The sequence below is a fragment of the Solanum stenotomum genome, chromosome 3 (assembly GCF_019186545.1).
Source record: "Solanum stenotomum isolate F172 chromosome 3, ASM1918654v1, whole genome shotgun sequence".
Lineage (NCBI taxonomy): Eukaryota > Viridiplantae > Streptophyta > Magnoliopsida > Solanales > Solanaceae > Solanum > Solanum stenotomum.
This window is the reverse complement of record NC_064284.1, coordinates 45,783,067-45,799,030: the sequence shown is the minus strand read 5'-3', so window position 1 is coordinate 45,799,030 and position 15,964 is coordinate 45,783,067. Positions and strand designations below refer to the sequence as shown.

General features: G+C 27.2%; 3 protein-coding genes across 3 annotated transcripts in view; 1 reads left to right on the top strand and 2 right to left on the bottom strand.

Annotated features, from left to right (window-relative positions):
* The window catches only part of LOC125860598 (uncharacterized), a 1,020,336-nt gene that overhangs the window by 580,068 nt on the left and 424,304 nt on the right, over nucleotides 1-15,964 (top strand). The gene's annotated exons all lie outside the window — the stretch shown is intronic.
* LOC125860583 (cystathionine gamma-synthase 1, chloroplastic-like) overlaps nucleotides 1-15,964 on the bottom strand; it is a 642,491-nt gene that overhangs the window by 558,201 nt on the left and 68,326 nt on the right. The gene's annotated exons all lie outside the window — the stretch shown is intronic.
* Nucleotides 9,726-13,190, bottom strand: LOC125860591 (thermospermine synthase ACAULIS5-like). The gene is made up of 10 exons (XM_049540590.1): nucleotides 12,952-13,190; nucleotides 12,379-12,445; nucleotides 12,088-12,182; nucleotides 11,708-11,810; nucleotides 11,491-11,579; nucleotides 11,232-11,388; nucleotides 11,000-11,075; nucleotides 10,825-10,883; nucleotides 10,324-10,460; nucleotides 9,726-10,131 (listed from the first exon to the last, which is right to left on the bottom strand). Exons 1-10 carry the CDS (start codon nucleotides 13,083-13,085, stop codon nucleotides 10,053-10,055), a joined length of 996 nt encoding a protein of 331 aa, XP_049396547.1. The 5' UTR covers nucleotides 13,086-13,190; the 3' UTR covers nucleotides 9,726-10,052.

The following is a 15,964-nucleotide window of genomic DNA, read 5'->3' as shown; positions in this document are numbered from 1 at the left end:
GGAGACTTATCATTAACTATGATTCACAATACAAAAATCAAACTACATGCAAAATTGTTGAATTAAGCAATTTTCTTATATACAATAATATACAGTGACCAAAATCTGACCTACAAAAAATCACGATTCACAGATGATACTTAATAAAAAAATAAAAAAATTATTTATCATCAGATTTTTAGGAAAAACAGGGTTAAGATATATGATAAAAATTAGGAAAAATGTATGCTTACATTTGGTAATGTTGGTCGAACAATGGGTGGGGCAACCTTTCTACCCCTTTTTTGGAGGGTTTTCGAATCTTTTGAAGTAGTTGCATGTACTTTCTTCTTCGATTTTTTCTTGCTAGAACTTGAACTTGTCATGGTTATCGGAATAGCCAACCTTTTAGAACTGAAATCGTTATTGTTCGGATCTTCTGAAGAAAACATTAGAGATTATTTAGATGTTAGATGCATAATGGAAGATAAAACGATTGATACAAAATAAAAGAAAAAAAAAGGCGAAAATTACAATGAAGAAGATGAAAAACCCTAGTTAGAACTCTGAATTCGGTTTAACAGTGATAGGATTCTTTTCAAATTTAAAATTTTTTGAAATTGATAACTGAAATTGTAANTTCATCTCACCTCCATTGATGGAGGTTCAGTAAGCTTGATAACTCTGTTTTCGACAAAGGTGAATCAAATGTTATCGAATATTTCAAACTACAAATTTCAGATCATATAGATTAAAAAATGAAAAAAAAAAGTAGATCAATTATTAGGGAAATATTGATAATAGGTAAAGAAGTGTTGTGTATTTTAGTAATTTGTCCAAAAAACAATAAGAAAGAGATTTTGGTGTGGAGGAAACTATAAAATATTTTTGTGAATAATATTTTCTGATTTTGTTAAATTAAATGTGAAAAAAGCATTTCACTAAAGAAAAAGTTTTCCTATTAAACAAGAAAAAGTGTTTTTTTCCACGTACAGGCATAAGTCCATTGTTTTTACAATTATTGTAATTAGTTGATAAATATATTACCGATCTATAGTACTAATAACACTACTAAAATGTCAGTTATTTCTCATTAAAAAATGTTAGAGGATTGTTTCTACAAATATTATAATTTAGTGAGAAAAAAAAAATAGTAATATTTTTATATTAAAAAATTAGAAAGTTTCCCACTATTTCAGTGATAATCTATATCCATACGTTTTTACAACTAGTAAAATAATTCAGTGAAAAATAAGGGGAGGAAATCAGTTTTTATAATACAAATTTCTCATTCATACCATGAAAAGACCGTTTAATTTGTTTCTAGTAGTGTCATATCTTCAAATACACTATTTTTATAATTGTATTATATATAGCCAATTCTTTCTATAACAATATAGTTTGTAGTTGGTTCCAGAATTTTGTTATTTTTTATTTCACATTATAAAAACGTTGAAAGTATTTTATTGCGTTCTTAAGAGCTTATTGCCTACGCGTTTTGAAGATTATATAGAAATAAGATGCTTTACTCTTTTAATTATTTGGAATATTCTTTTTCTCCCAAATAATTAAAAGAACTAATATAATATTTACCTAAAGGCAAAAGCAAAGGTGAAAATAATAGAAATAAAAAAAAAATCCGCGGTTTCACACTAACAAAAACAATGATTTTAAATTAGCAAAAAAAAATCTTTTTGAGGGAAAACACAAAGTAATTATGATACCTCTTGTCGTGTAGCTTTCCTTGAACTTTCAGTACAGGTTTCAACATCCATGTGAAATGTGTGTCAATTTAAATTCATATTTAATTTTTCATTTCGTATTTGATATCTATATTAGAGTCTAATTAGATTTAAATTCACGCATTATAAACCTTAGTCTCAAAAGTGATAATTTCAATAAGTTTTATTTTTAAAAAAATCTGATAAATTCCAATCCGAAGCCTCTTATTAAAAAAGGAAAAATCTATCATAATCATATAACTTTTGCTAGTCCATTTAATCTTTGAAACAATGGGTTAAAAATATTCCATGTTCTGATCTTGTTTATATCATCAAAATATTGTTGTTCATCAATTCCAATATTCAGTTTTCGCTCAATATCTGATATTTGTTTCCAAAATCTGATTAATTAACATTCATAAATAAGAAAAATCACTACTTTTTACCGTTCTAAAGTATTACTCCCTCCGTTTCACAAAGAATGATCTCCTTTCCTTTTTAGTCAGTTTCAAAAAGAATGACCTTTTTCCTTTTTTGGTAACATTTTACTTTTTGCTTTCTACGTGACATGTTTAAGACCAAAAGATTAAGGGCAATTTTGTACATTTGACATAACTTTAATTTAGGACCACAAGATTCAAAAGTCTTCTTTATTTACTTAAACTCCGTGCCAAATCAAACCAGGTAATTCTTTGTGGAACGGAGGGAGTATTATTTAAGGTAAAATAAAATTTCAATATCAATATTACTATGATAAATGGTAAGAATTTTATCTAAATTTGAATTCTATTGAGAGATCCATGAAAATTCATAAATTATTGAAGAAACATCAAGATAAGTACGCATTTGACAAAAGAAAAAATACATAATTACCTTATTAAACTTGTATGGTTGTATCTTTTTGAAGTAGACACCTAAAGTTTGCGGGATCCTATTAAGGAATAGTATTAAAGCCCCAAACCAGTGTTAAAATACCATGTGACATTTTTAATTTGATTTTTCTAATTAATCAATTAGACCCATCTTCCCATCTTCCCCAAATCACCATTAATAGCCTTTTAAGAAGCTTTTTCAACAGGTCAAAAATTAAAAACCACCATTCTTTCTCAAATTTTGTATTTTAAAATGCAATATTATTAGATTCTATCTTCTTCTGTTCAAAACTTAACTAAGTAGTTTTCTCGTTCCTAAAACTTAAAAGATCGAAAATGGTGATGCTAATGGATAAAGAAGACGATTTAGGATGAAGATGATGATTTAAATATTCATTTGATAGAACTTCTTATTTTCATATTTGATTATTTGTCATGATGTAGTAGTGATTAAGTAGGGCAATGATGGAGTGTTGTCACTATGATTTGTGGTGGTGGAATTCAAAAAACAAATTTGAGAAATCAGAGGCAAAGTAGAAATTTAAAAGAGAAAAAAATCAAAAAAGAAAAGAAAAGGAAATAAAATAGAAAATTAAAACCAAAAATAAAAAGAATTAAAAGTTAAATAGTGAATGACAGGTGGTAGATTAGGATTGATGTGTGATTTGCATCTGCCTTATTACAACTGAGAATGACCGAAAAAAGAAGTATATATGCTACTTTAAAATAATTTCGTGGGGTAATAGAACTCGAGCAAACTTTAGATGTCTAATTCAAAAACTGATATAAATTTGATGGGATAATTACGTATTTTCTGTTTTACAAATAACTATATTAGTTCATCCTATTTCATCATGTTTTTGGAGCCAGTAAGTTTTGAATGACCTCCCTCTCTTTGTATAAATCAAACATCATTTCTTTGTCGCCATCTTTTCAACATCTCATATTTAAAAAAAAAAAAGATTAATTATTTTTTTAAAAAAATCATAGCATGCATTAAATTATTTTAATAATAACCAACTACTCCCCTCCCTTGTCTCTTTCCCCATAAAAAATCAGCCCCTACATATTTGTTTTATAAAATGCTAACCACAAAATATGATCTGATTTTTCCTATCGTACCACAAGGATGGTATGATTATTATGACTAATCTAAAAAATGTTTCATTATGCTTCAATATATCTATTGAAAATATTACTTAGATCGAATTTACTCATAAGTCATAAGGGATGCTAATAGCTTGTTAATCTATTGATTTGTTCTCTTCCTTAACCCTAATCATCAATATATAAATACACTATTACGAGCACAGGACACTACAACAAAAATAACTTTTAGCGGAAGTAAATATTGACATTAATAAAGAGTGCTAAAGTCTTTATCGGCATTAGTTAAGTGCCATTAGAACCAATATCGCTAAAGGTTTTAGAGACATATACAAATAGTGCTAATTGCTGCTAAAAATACATATTTAGTAACAATTAAAAATTAATTGCCGCTAATAATCATTTTTGATGTAGTGGAAAAAAAAAGAATTTTTCCCACATTAGATGACAGTTAGAATTTCTAATAGAGAAAAAATGTTGGATGTTCTCCATCCCTTAAAGAATATCTAGGGACTAGATTGCAGAACAAAGAAAATTCATCTATTTTGTGAGAATTTTCTATGATTGATGACATAAGTCGTGATTGCTATAAATATATACCCGCTAGAAAGATTCTGTAAATATCTGAACGTATTCTACTATATCTTCCACGCCAAATTCAAATCAATTAGACATGATCACCATGAATGAGGTGGTTGAATTTAGGTGTGCATATTTAATAAAGTTATACATTGATGCTGATGGATGAAAACACCATAAATTATTATTTAGTTGATACTTATTGAGAGGACTGATTTGGCGTCTTATTTATATTTATAAATAATATATATATATATATATATATATATATATATATAAAGCTGAATATAGAGAAGGTGATGTGGCACCTCTCTATGGCCAGCATTCTTATTTTTTATTTTATTTTTATTTTTTTGCATTTTTAATTCATAATTTATTAATTAAATAATTTTTCAAAGCCTAACATGATAACTAACTGTAATGCCAATAACTAACATTAATGCTAACCGTAAGTCCACCTAATAGCAACTTCTAATAATGCCCACGTAATAACAGTTTCTAAAAAAGCCCAAATAATTGCTTCATCCCACGTACTACACTACCAAATAATGCTAATTAATAATCAGACCTTTGGCTTTTCAATTTCCCCAACTTTATAGTTTTTGTGTAAATACTAAAGAGTATTAGAGAATGTATAAATTCCTCCAGTTTCATGTTCAGGAAATTTGCACAAACATTGGGGTGATATTTTAGACCATCATTTTTATCACAAACAATGGTGATAAAAATGTCCGTGACACACCTCTGAGCAAGCAGAAGAAGTCAAGAAATGTAAGTAACAATTCATTTTAATTTTTTTTTACATATTTTGATGATGACTTGCTATTGTTTTTAGTATATTTTTCTTCTTATTTGTTTGAGCCGAAAATGACTACAATTCAATTTTCTTGAGAAATCAGAATGGGCCTACATAAACTTTAATAGCTTTCGATTTCGGTGCCTCCAAGTGAAGATATTTTAATACAGTATGTCACAAATTTATTTGAGCATGATATTTTACTTTTTACAGATATGTGTTATAAAATTTCATGAAATACAATTGATTTTGCAATCAATTCTGGATATACATATATATATATGCACACACACATAGAGAGAGAGAGAGCGCCTAGAACACCATCTATTTTTTTTTCCTCATTTTTCGGATAAAGTATAAATTATCTTTTAGTTTTTCAAACTGGACAAGCATTATTGGACAATTATTTTTAGTATAATGAACGAGTAAAATAGACACAACGAATAATAATCTCATTACTATTGTCTTTTTGATTATTTAATTATATCATCACTTCATCAGTTATAAAAAGAAACTTATAATCTATTGATATTCCCCACTAAAATAAAACGTTTAAATTAACTTATAGTTCTCCTAAGCTTAAATTTCCACAGCTTCTCACCCATTACTATTTGACATTTGCAACAGCGGGCATTATAGCCAAGACTATGAGAAAAAGGATCAACTTCATAGGTGTCGAATAAAATCGGCTAATAGCTTTATGCAAATACATCGTGGTGATGGAACTATTGAGTTGCATGCCAAATTATTACACTGCAAATTTTGCTATAGCTTGAAAAGTATTAGCTTCTAATTTTAATTAAATTGTAAGTTTGATCTCTCTCAATTAATAAAAAAGTGAATCAATGTTATCTTATTATTAATTTCTCCTAAATTGTATGGTCTTATTCTAAAAGTTTCATTTTAATTAAAATTTACTTATTCATCATATACGTAATTTAACTAATAATTTCTTCTCTTTTTTTTGGACTTATATAGCCGGACGTCACAAATACAAAATTTTCTATTAGGACACGGGGATAATGAAATGGTTTTAATTGGTCACAAATTCATAGTGTTTGATACTCTATATGATAGAAAAAATATTTTTTTTTTATCTATATCGATTTGATATTAGTTTATACCATCAAAACATTTTGTGATTGAGTTTCACAATTTTAGATTTTCTTTTGAGATTTTAGAACAAGTAGTTGGGCGGATGTATATCTTATTGTCCTTTAAAATTCAAAACATTGCATTTTCCCATATTATAATTAGTTAGTAACATAACAAAAAATGCAATTAAGTATAAAATAATAAATTATCATTTTCTATTAATACCTTAATTAAGAAAGATAAAAATTCTAATTTCATAACTGTTAATTAAATTTTGGTCAATTTTATGAGTATTTGTAGTGTTTCAAATAAGAATGTATGAATAGCTTTGGTTAAATTATGATTAAGGAAGTTATTCCGGAAACAAAATTATTTCTCTTTCAACACAACCTTTATATTTAATTTCTAATATTAAGATGACTAATTCTTATAAATAAAATATTTACTAATAAGAAGCATAAAACAAAATGATGTTTCTATTCGTAATTTTCTACCAATGGCTCAAGGCCTGATAAAAAATAATCATGTGAATTCATAATTCTTCCTTAGAAAAAATACTAATGAACAGTACTAATTCTCTCTAAAAAATATAATATGAAAATTGATAATTTATAAGCTATATCTGCAACCAACATGATCAATGATAATAGTAAAATCACGCTTTCGTCGAACACATAATATATTTAGCAAATTTTGATTTAGGCCTTTTATTGTTGTATCCTTATAGTTATTTTTGTTTATTTTACTTTTCTATTTAATATGAAAATGCAGGTGAAGTTTTTGTTCAATTTTGAAATTACAATATTTTTTTATGTTTCAGATAATCTTTTAGAAGAAAAATAAAAGGCGACTTTAGTTTGTGGAAGCAATAATCTTGACTAATTTTTTTTAATATATTCGAAATAGATTAAGTGTATATCAATAATGTATTTTATGACCGCGTGAAGTGCGGTAAAGTTTACTAGTTATATATATAAGGTGACGATAGAAGCAGAGTTCACCACAACATGCATAATAATTGAGTATGGCACAGCACATGAAACACAAGCAAATGATTTCAAAGAGTATGTTTCCTTTTGCAATTTTTTTTAATGTACCTGTGATTCTTTGTTTCAATTTGTTTATCATATTTTGATTTGATGTGAAAAGTAAGAGAGTAAAAAAATCTTTTAGATTTTATGGTCCTAAATTAAATATATGTCAAATATATCAAAATATTCATTAATTTTATGATGTTAAACACCACGTGCTGAAAGTTTATTTGTAGTTAAAAATTTACAAAAAATAATAATTTTTGAAGGACTTCCCCAAATATCACTGAATGTTGACATATACCACTATACCTAATTTAATTAGTTAGTGAGCTTATGTATTATTGTAACAAGAAATGACTCATTACCTTATATATTAAGCCACCAACAAAAAGGATTAGCACTGCAATACTTAATTGTACAATATATTAAGTGAGTTGTACTATTTATATTTTATTTACATTTATCTTTATTTTATCTTATTAATATTTATCAATTCTTATAATATAATTAGGAGAACCATATTTATAGAAAATGAATTTAACTATCATTTTTATTCCCCAAATTATTTCTTGAATGAGTGTCAACTATCACATGTCTAATATTGATATCAATGATTTAGATTTAATTAATTGAGGGCTATAACAATAATTTATGTAGTGGGAAAATAGACAATTAATTGAGGACTATAACAATAATCAATGGTGGCTATTTTCCAAAGAAATTGACTACAATTGCAATTCAAAATTAGGCCAAGAAAAAAGAGCAAACAAACTAACAATCAAGTCTACCAAAATCAGCTAATCTGCGCATGCTACAGAGGCAAGCATATGAATTATGCCTCTTTACCCTAAATTTAAGTCATCCAAACCCATGCAATGGCTATATATATATATATGACTTTTGAGGCAAAATGGGCTTATATGGCATAATTGAAAAATGTGTTAATTTGTTGGTTGAAATTTGTCATGATCCATGATTCTTTGTTATGTCTTCCTCTCCAAGTGAATGACTTTCTAACAATAACACACAATGCTTATGTTAGGGACCAAATACAAATGGAGAAAGCATATTGAAAAAGGTAGAGTGATACAGAGGCGTATCCAGGAGGGGGTCACCAGGTTCACGTGAACCCATGCTCCCCTCCTGAATTCATATGTAGTAGTGTTATATTTTTAAAAATATATGTAAACACAGATGTGTGAACCCACACTTGAAGTATCATATAATATTGTACGATGATGATTGGGTGCACCTCTGAGGCTAGAAATTTGAATCTTTCATTTATCTTGTTTTATTTTCTTTCTAAAATTGGGTAACACCTCTCTAAGTGGTTTGGATAGATAAAAAATAATTTTTGACCTATAATTTTAAAATTTGAATGATTTTCAGTGATAAGAACCTAAATGTTAAACTGATCAAAATCTATTTCTTAGTCCATCTTTTCGTAATAGTGCACCCATCATCTCAAAATCCTGGATACGCCTCTGGAGTGATATTTAACTGTTCCATCAGAGTCACTTCCTTTTTATGGGCTTAGACGAAAACTTTACTCCTGAATCCTATTTTATTTTACTTTTTCTGAATGGTACAAATGTACCACTAAACACCAACATCCATGTGGAAAAAAAACCTGCTTGAAAAAATGAAAGCTAGATTACTATTCATTTTTGCAAGATCAAGAGAAACTTTTTAGGATCTATCATTAATATTCTTAGCATTGTTAGTAGTGTAATTTTCAACTAAAAATTGTGTTAAATTACAATTTTCGTTTGATGGCAGAGATTATCTTTTTTGGGTTAATTCTCAAAATTACAATTGTTGATGATTCTTTCCCATATATTGATTTGTTTATGAAATCAATGTGTTATATCAATAGTTATTTTCCCCAGACCCCACTTTGTGGGATTTCATTGGGTATGTTGTTGTTGTTGTATATCAATAGTTATTTGGGTTGTCAGACGAACTTAACTATGCACCATATTTGAACACATTACAAATTAAATTGTTGGGCTTAGACCCCGTGCATCGCACATGCATCACTTTCTAGTACATCACTAAATTGTTTGGAGATATTTTTTGTATATATATTTGCTTTGAGTGGCCACAAGCATAGCTACCCAAAATATTGGAAGCTTTATCAATCACCACTAAATTATTGGATTTTTGCATGTCCAATATGACTTCCTTTTAACATTTTCTGGCCCAATCTTATTTAGTTTTGAAGAAGATTAATGGCACAGGGTCTAACACTTATTAGTAGTACAATTCAAGTATAAGTAATAGGAAAATGAAAAAAACAAGGCATAAATTAAGTAGATGCATAAATCAATATGCTAATTTTATGTGAAATAATGTATTCTAATTGACTCGATTGACTCTCATTCTGATTTGGCGAAATGGTGAAAAGTACATTATTTGTCGTCCTGCAACTAATTTGCAAAAAATGGGCGTTCAAGGAAATGAAATTTCTTCTCTTGAAATGTTAATAAGCAAACTTTATAATGTGACAAAAACTTGGGAGCATTATCAAAAGATTGTAACATTAGTAAGTAGAGACTCAAAATTAAAAGATAGTATTCCATATTAAACCATATAGTAATTAAAAAACAACAAGAAAGATCCATAATTAAGCCATAACCCCTCTTTCCTTTAGAGTAACATAGGCCATAGCACCCCTACCACTTCCAACAAAAAACAAAAAAAAATACATATAAGAAACATAAGTTCTTAAGATAACTTTGAGTTAAAACCATAAGGAAAAACCAAAACAAAAGAAAAAAAAATAGAAAAGTTTCCATTTTTTTTTTCTTTTTTTGTTAATGTGCTACAATAATCATGTAGCTCCCCTTTCAATTTTTGTTCCATTATGTCATGCTTGATTGTGTCTTCCATGTCCATAAATGAATCTTGCATTTCCTTCTGAGTAAACATGAGTCTCATTGTTCAATCTGTCATTGTTCAAATATTCATATAAGCAAAAAAACTCGCGAAAAAAGAATTATAAAATACATAATTTAAGTTATATACACCTACATGAAGAGTTACCTGTTAAACTGTTGTCATAAGTTAAGCTAAATTATGAGTGTATAACACAATTAAAGTACTAAACCAATAGTTAATAAAATTGAAATGTTGCTTACGAATTTCTAACAGCTTTGCTTAATGTAGAGGCTGAAGTGAATGTTTTGCCATCAAGATATCTATTTTCTCCATTGATCCTCTGCTTGATTCTTTGGTCCAATTCATCCACACTTACAACAAATGGAGTATCTGATGCCTATATCAAATCATCGATAATTTAATTAAAAACTATATTGTATAGCCGTCCACCAAAATTAAATAGCAGTCAGTAAATGTATACTTTTTTGGTATATTATTGTATGATATACATAAAATATACATGTTTTATACAAAATAGTGTATATTCTTTTTGTATATTGTTGTATAATATACATAGAAATTACATGTTTTATACAAAATAGTGTATATTATTTTTATATATTATTAGATGATGTAAATAGAATATACATGTTTTATACAAAATAGTGTATATTCTTTTTATACATTTGGCTAGCGAATGTAATTATTTTGACCGACCAAGCAGATATATAACTTGTTCTAATTTTGTAAAGTAATAATACCATGACCCATCCCCAAGTGTCAGCATAAGATGGAATATGAGCTGAATAAGGCACAACATCTGTAATAAAAAAGAATTATTAATGTTATTAAATATCATTTGAGATATATCAAGTTTTCAAGAATTATTATAACATAATGTAATTATTTAGCATGAAAATAATTTTTTTCCCTTACATTTGAAAACTTGTTTCAGAGTATTGAAAATGCAAGAAAAAACTTCTGTGTGGCTGAAAATTCCTGCTGGTCCTGCCTGTTAAGTTATAATTCACAATATTTCAACATTAGTTAGTACTTACAAATTACTAATCCAATGTTTAATTTCCCCACATATATTATTCTGATTTAATTTAAACGATACTAATAAATTTTACGTTTCGATGAAATTTAAGGGATAAATATAATGTACCTGAGTAACAAAGATGCCACCTTGATTAAGTCTAGGTTTAACAATAAATTCATAAAAGGATTTTGTATAAAGTTGGTAACATGGTCCTCCTTCTATAGGGTCAGCTAAATCCCCTACAATTATATCATAATGTTCCTCCCTCCTCTCTAGCTCAGCCCTATAAAATCACAACATTTTTTGTTAATCAAGATTTATTAATTATCACAAAAAATAAATTGAAAGGGCCAATTTAACAAGTTCATAAAGTTAGGGATTAAACCTGGCATCATTAATAATAAGGTCAAGTCTAGGATCAGAAAATGCTTCTTTGTTAACCTCCAAGTATGACTTGCAAAATTCCACCACCTCCTGAAAAAACAATAATAATTGATACGAGTATTTATTTATTAATTAATTAAAAATTTTCATTAATTAATGATGTAAAATATATTTACACAATCGAAGAATCGAAAAAAGGGGGAAATAAAGAGACTTACTTCATCAATGTCACACATTACAACTTTATCGACTGTTTTGTGCCTTAATAATTCTCTGGCTGTCGAACCTTCACCTCCTCCCATAATGAATATGCTTCTAGGACTGATAATTAAAGTGTATATTAAATATAAATTAATTTTGAAAACAATCAAAAGCTTAAGAACTTTATGTTAAAATACATAGTCATAATGAGGATTTCGAAAGAAAAAAGATTGGATCACAAAAGCTTATTGCAAACAGTTTTATCCTGTATTTTTGCAAGAGACTATTTTCACAGTTTAAATTTGTGATCTACAACTTTACTTGCCAAAATTCTCCTTCGGGTTATTTGGACAATTAAAATGAAATAATTTGTGGGGACCGGACAAAGAATTATTACTTGGAATGATAAAGGAGAGGTGGATGGACAAGACATTCATGATAGATGAATTCATCTATCTCTGCACTTTGAAGCTTTCCGTCGATCACTAAAGCCTGTTGCATTAGCCAAAAATTTAATGACAAATTTTCAAATTAAAAAATAAATAGAATTTATATGATAGTCTTTTTTTTAATCACATTTTTATGTTATCGATGATTTTGTTGCAATCTTTTTTGGTAAAAAAAAATTACAATAGAATATACACTCTTAAATAAATATGTCGGAATGATTTTTCCAAATACTATTTACCTTTCCAAAGGGCTTTGTGTCCAAGAGTTGAATATCTTGATATTGAGTAGCACCAGTGTGCAAAATGCTGCGCCAAAACGAAAATATTTTAAATAAAAAAGAATATATTTATTTCGGATTCTAGTAATTTAAATATTTATTTTTTTAGGATCTAGCATTTCATTTTTTCTCGTGATATATTTAAGATTATAGATTTATTAAAAATATGTAATTTTTATATTGAAGTCAAACTATTATAAAATAACGAACCTACTAAAAGGTGCATCTTTTTCCTACTAATTACCCTAAAAAGAGCTTTTCGAAAAAGAAAAAATAGGAAATATAATTTGCATATATATCCACCAAACACAAAAGAATAAATAAAAGTCCCCCACCCTCCCACCCCACCCCAACCCCAAATTTAAAAGATATGATCTTTTTAAATTGGTTTATAAAATAATTAGTAAGATCATATAAATCAGAATGAACGAAATAACTTGAAAAAAAGATAGTAATCAACTTATTACAACTATCTAGTTAAGTCGCACCAACATTATAACACATTAAACTTAAATCCAATTAGTATTATTATACCTATTGAGAGCAAAACACCATCTCAAGTCATTATCAATTTCTTCTTCATACCAACAACTCTTTCTTGGACCTCCCACTACATGTCCATTTTCATTATTCAACACATTAGATAATGCTGCTGATATTTCACCCATTTTTCTTTTTTCTCAAACACACTAATTGGACAAAGGATAGAAGAGATAATAAAGAGTGAGACTTCAAAGCTAAGTGACAAATAAGTTTAAGGATGAAAAAAATTGGAATGTTAAGTGGAGAATATAAAGAGGAAAAAGAGTGTCATTGTAATCATTTAAGTTCATGAGTTGGGATAACTATTGAAGCAAGTTTACATAAAATCCTCATGGATTTTGGAGACACAAATTCCAAAAAAACATTATAGTAAATGGAATACAAAAATTAAATCAAAAGATCATTATAAGTGGGAATTCTAAGGTTGATTTCCTCGCGTGCGTTCTCTAAGTGTATGTTTATGTATATTTGGAATATAAAATAATGAATACTACTTTTCACCAATGTTATGGGGCTCTAGTTCTTCATTGGGCTTAATATATGAACTCCGTCTATATTTATTTGTCTAATTTAAAAAATTAAAAGATTATTTATTATTTTATTTATATAATTAAGTATTATTCATTTTTTAAACATTTAGATGATTTATACTTTCTTCGTTTCAATTTGTGTGATGTTGTTTTACTTGACATGTAATTTAAGAAAGAAAAAAAAAAGACTTTTGAAACTTGTGGTTTAAATCAAGTTGTAAATGACAATAAATTTTCCTTTTAGCAACAATTGAGATAATGTCATTGCATGCATCCAGAGTTGCTAAAGCCTTATACGATATTTATGTAGAGTTTATAAATAATCATATTTATTATTATCATTTAATATAATAGAATGACAATTATATATTGCCGTTAAATAATTGCACAATTTTATTTATTTATTATAGTGTTAGACTGTTAGTATACTTACTCTCAACCCTATCAAATTAAACCCTTTATTTGATTGTTATTTTTTTTTTAATTTCTATCTTGTTGTTTAGTACTTATTTTGAAGTCCAACTAATATTAATACACGTCATTAATTTTTATTTAACTTGATACACTTTTTTACAATAGACGATTACATACTTAGAACTCAAATTATTTTTTTCTGACTAATATTGAAAAAGATACTTACCATCTCGTCATAGCATTGGAAATGGTTAGTATATATACAAGTTCTTCTTGTCCACATAGTAATTATATCATTTTTTATTAATTATACATATAGTTCATCATCTTAGGTTTTGCTTTAGCAACCTTTATCTTTTAACACATTTTATTTTCTCCAAAATTATGGTAATACCAAGTGAGAAGAATAGTGGAGTAATAATGATATGTTGGTGTAGTAATGCAACGATTCGATAAAACATGGTGGTCGAAAAATGATTATATAAGCTAGCTCACCATATATATAAGAGAGGTATTTGAACAATTAATTTGTTTTTCCCCTGTTTTAATTTGTTTGACTTGATTTGAAGTACGAAAGTTAAAATAATTAATGTTCTATGTAAATTTAAATATATTACTATCATATTTTTTAAAAAATAAAACTTATATATTTAAAAACTACATAAAAAATTACTATAAGTAATAGTTAACACTTCAAAAAAATTTAAAAAAATTATCGTAATTTTTTTTACAATTCAAATAGTAACCGTACTAGACATTGTGACAGTAAATTTTGTTTTTATTGTCGTAAAAAATATTTAACAACAATTGAATTAATATCATTACATCCATTGTTAGTAAAGTCTTTAGCGACATTTACATAATTATATAGAGGGTGTTATAAATACTTATATTTTTTATTGCTGCTTAATATGAAATAATTACTGCAAAATTATTTATTTGTTAATATAAATTGTAATTAAGATAAATAAATTGAAAGGGAGAAACTACACCACATGCATGCCTTATGATATCACTTCAATTAGAAGAATACACAAATCAATAATACAACTTAGGGATAATTATTGCAATTAGCAAAACAATTGTAATCAACAATATATTTATTTATTTTTGGGAAGAGAAGACATGATAATGTCAAAAGCACTAAGAAGCAACAAATGAAACAACTAGAAAAGGTCATCATACATAATTAGTGAAAAGGGATATTTCTTTGGGAAAAGAGAGATTTTTTTTTTTTTTTAAAAAAGAAGATAAAAGAAGATGATTGAACACATAGGTATAGTGGAGACAAATACCCAAAATTAGGGTTTTTTTTAATCTAAAAAAATTGAAGTGAAATAAATAATTTACTTTAAGAAATTAAAACTTGTGCAATAAAATGTTGGCGTGCAATGAAAAACATCATTCATAGTTATTCATTTGTTGCTCAAAAGATGATAAATGGCGTGCTAAGCCAGACGCACTCATCATCACTATCACCATAACCTAACTCATCTTCCAACAAACTATACAATAAAAATAATTCAAAACTTATATATATGCATCGATAATGTAAGAAATATTTGCGTGTATAATCAGATCACTTATAAAATTATGCTATATATGTATATATCTGTCATGATCATAAGCATTCTTAATAAAAAATAAACTAATTAACTCGTTATCGTATATACGTGAAACTATATTATATTGGCAATATGCCAAGAAAAATTTATACTATCAATATATATAACGTTAACCTGGGGTGGGGGGAGAAGAAAGAGTATTTCAAATATACTACCTTCGTTCTAAATTGGTTGTTCATTTCCCCCTTGATACATCTCTTTAGAAATTATAAATAAGAAAGATAGTTTTATTAATTTACTCTTTTTGAAAATTTACAAACTTAATCACACTTTAAAAAAATTAATTATAAGAGTAAAATGGAAAAATATAACTAACTTCTATCATGATTTTGTAAATTGATAAAAATAACTATTTTTAATAACGTAAAGAACTAATATGAGACGGCGGGAGTACATCCATTTGGAAATGTTACTATATGTAGTTAACAAATATAT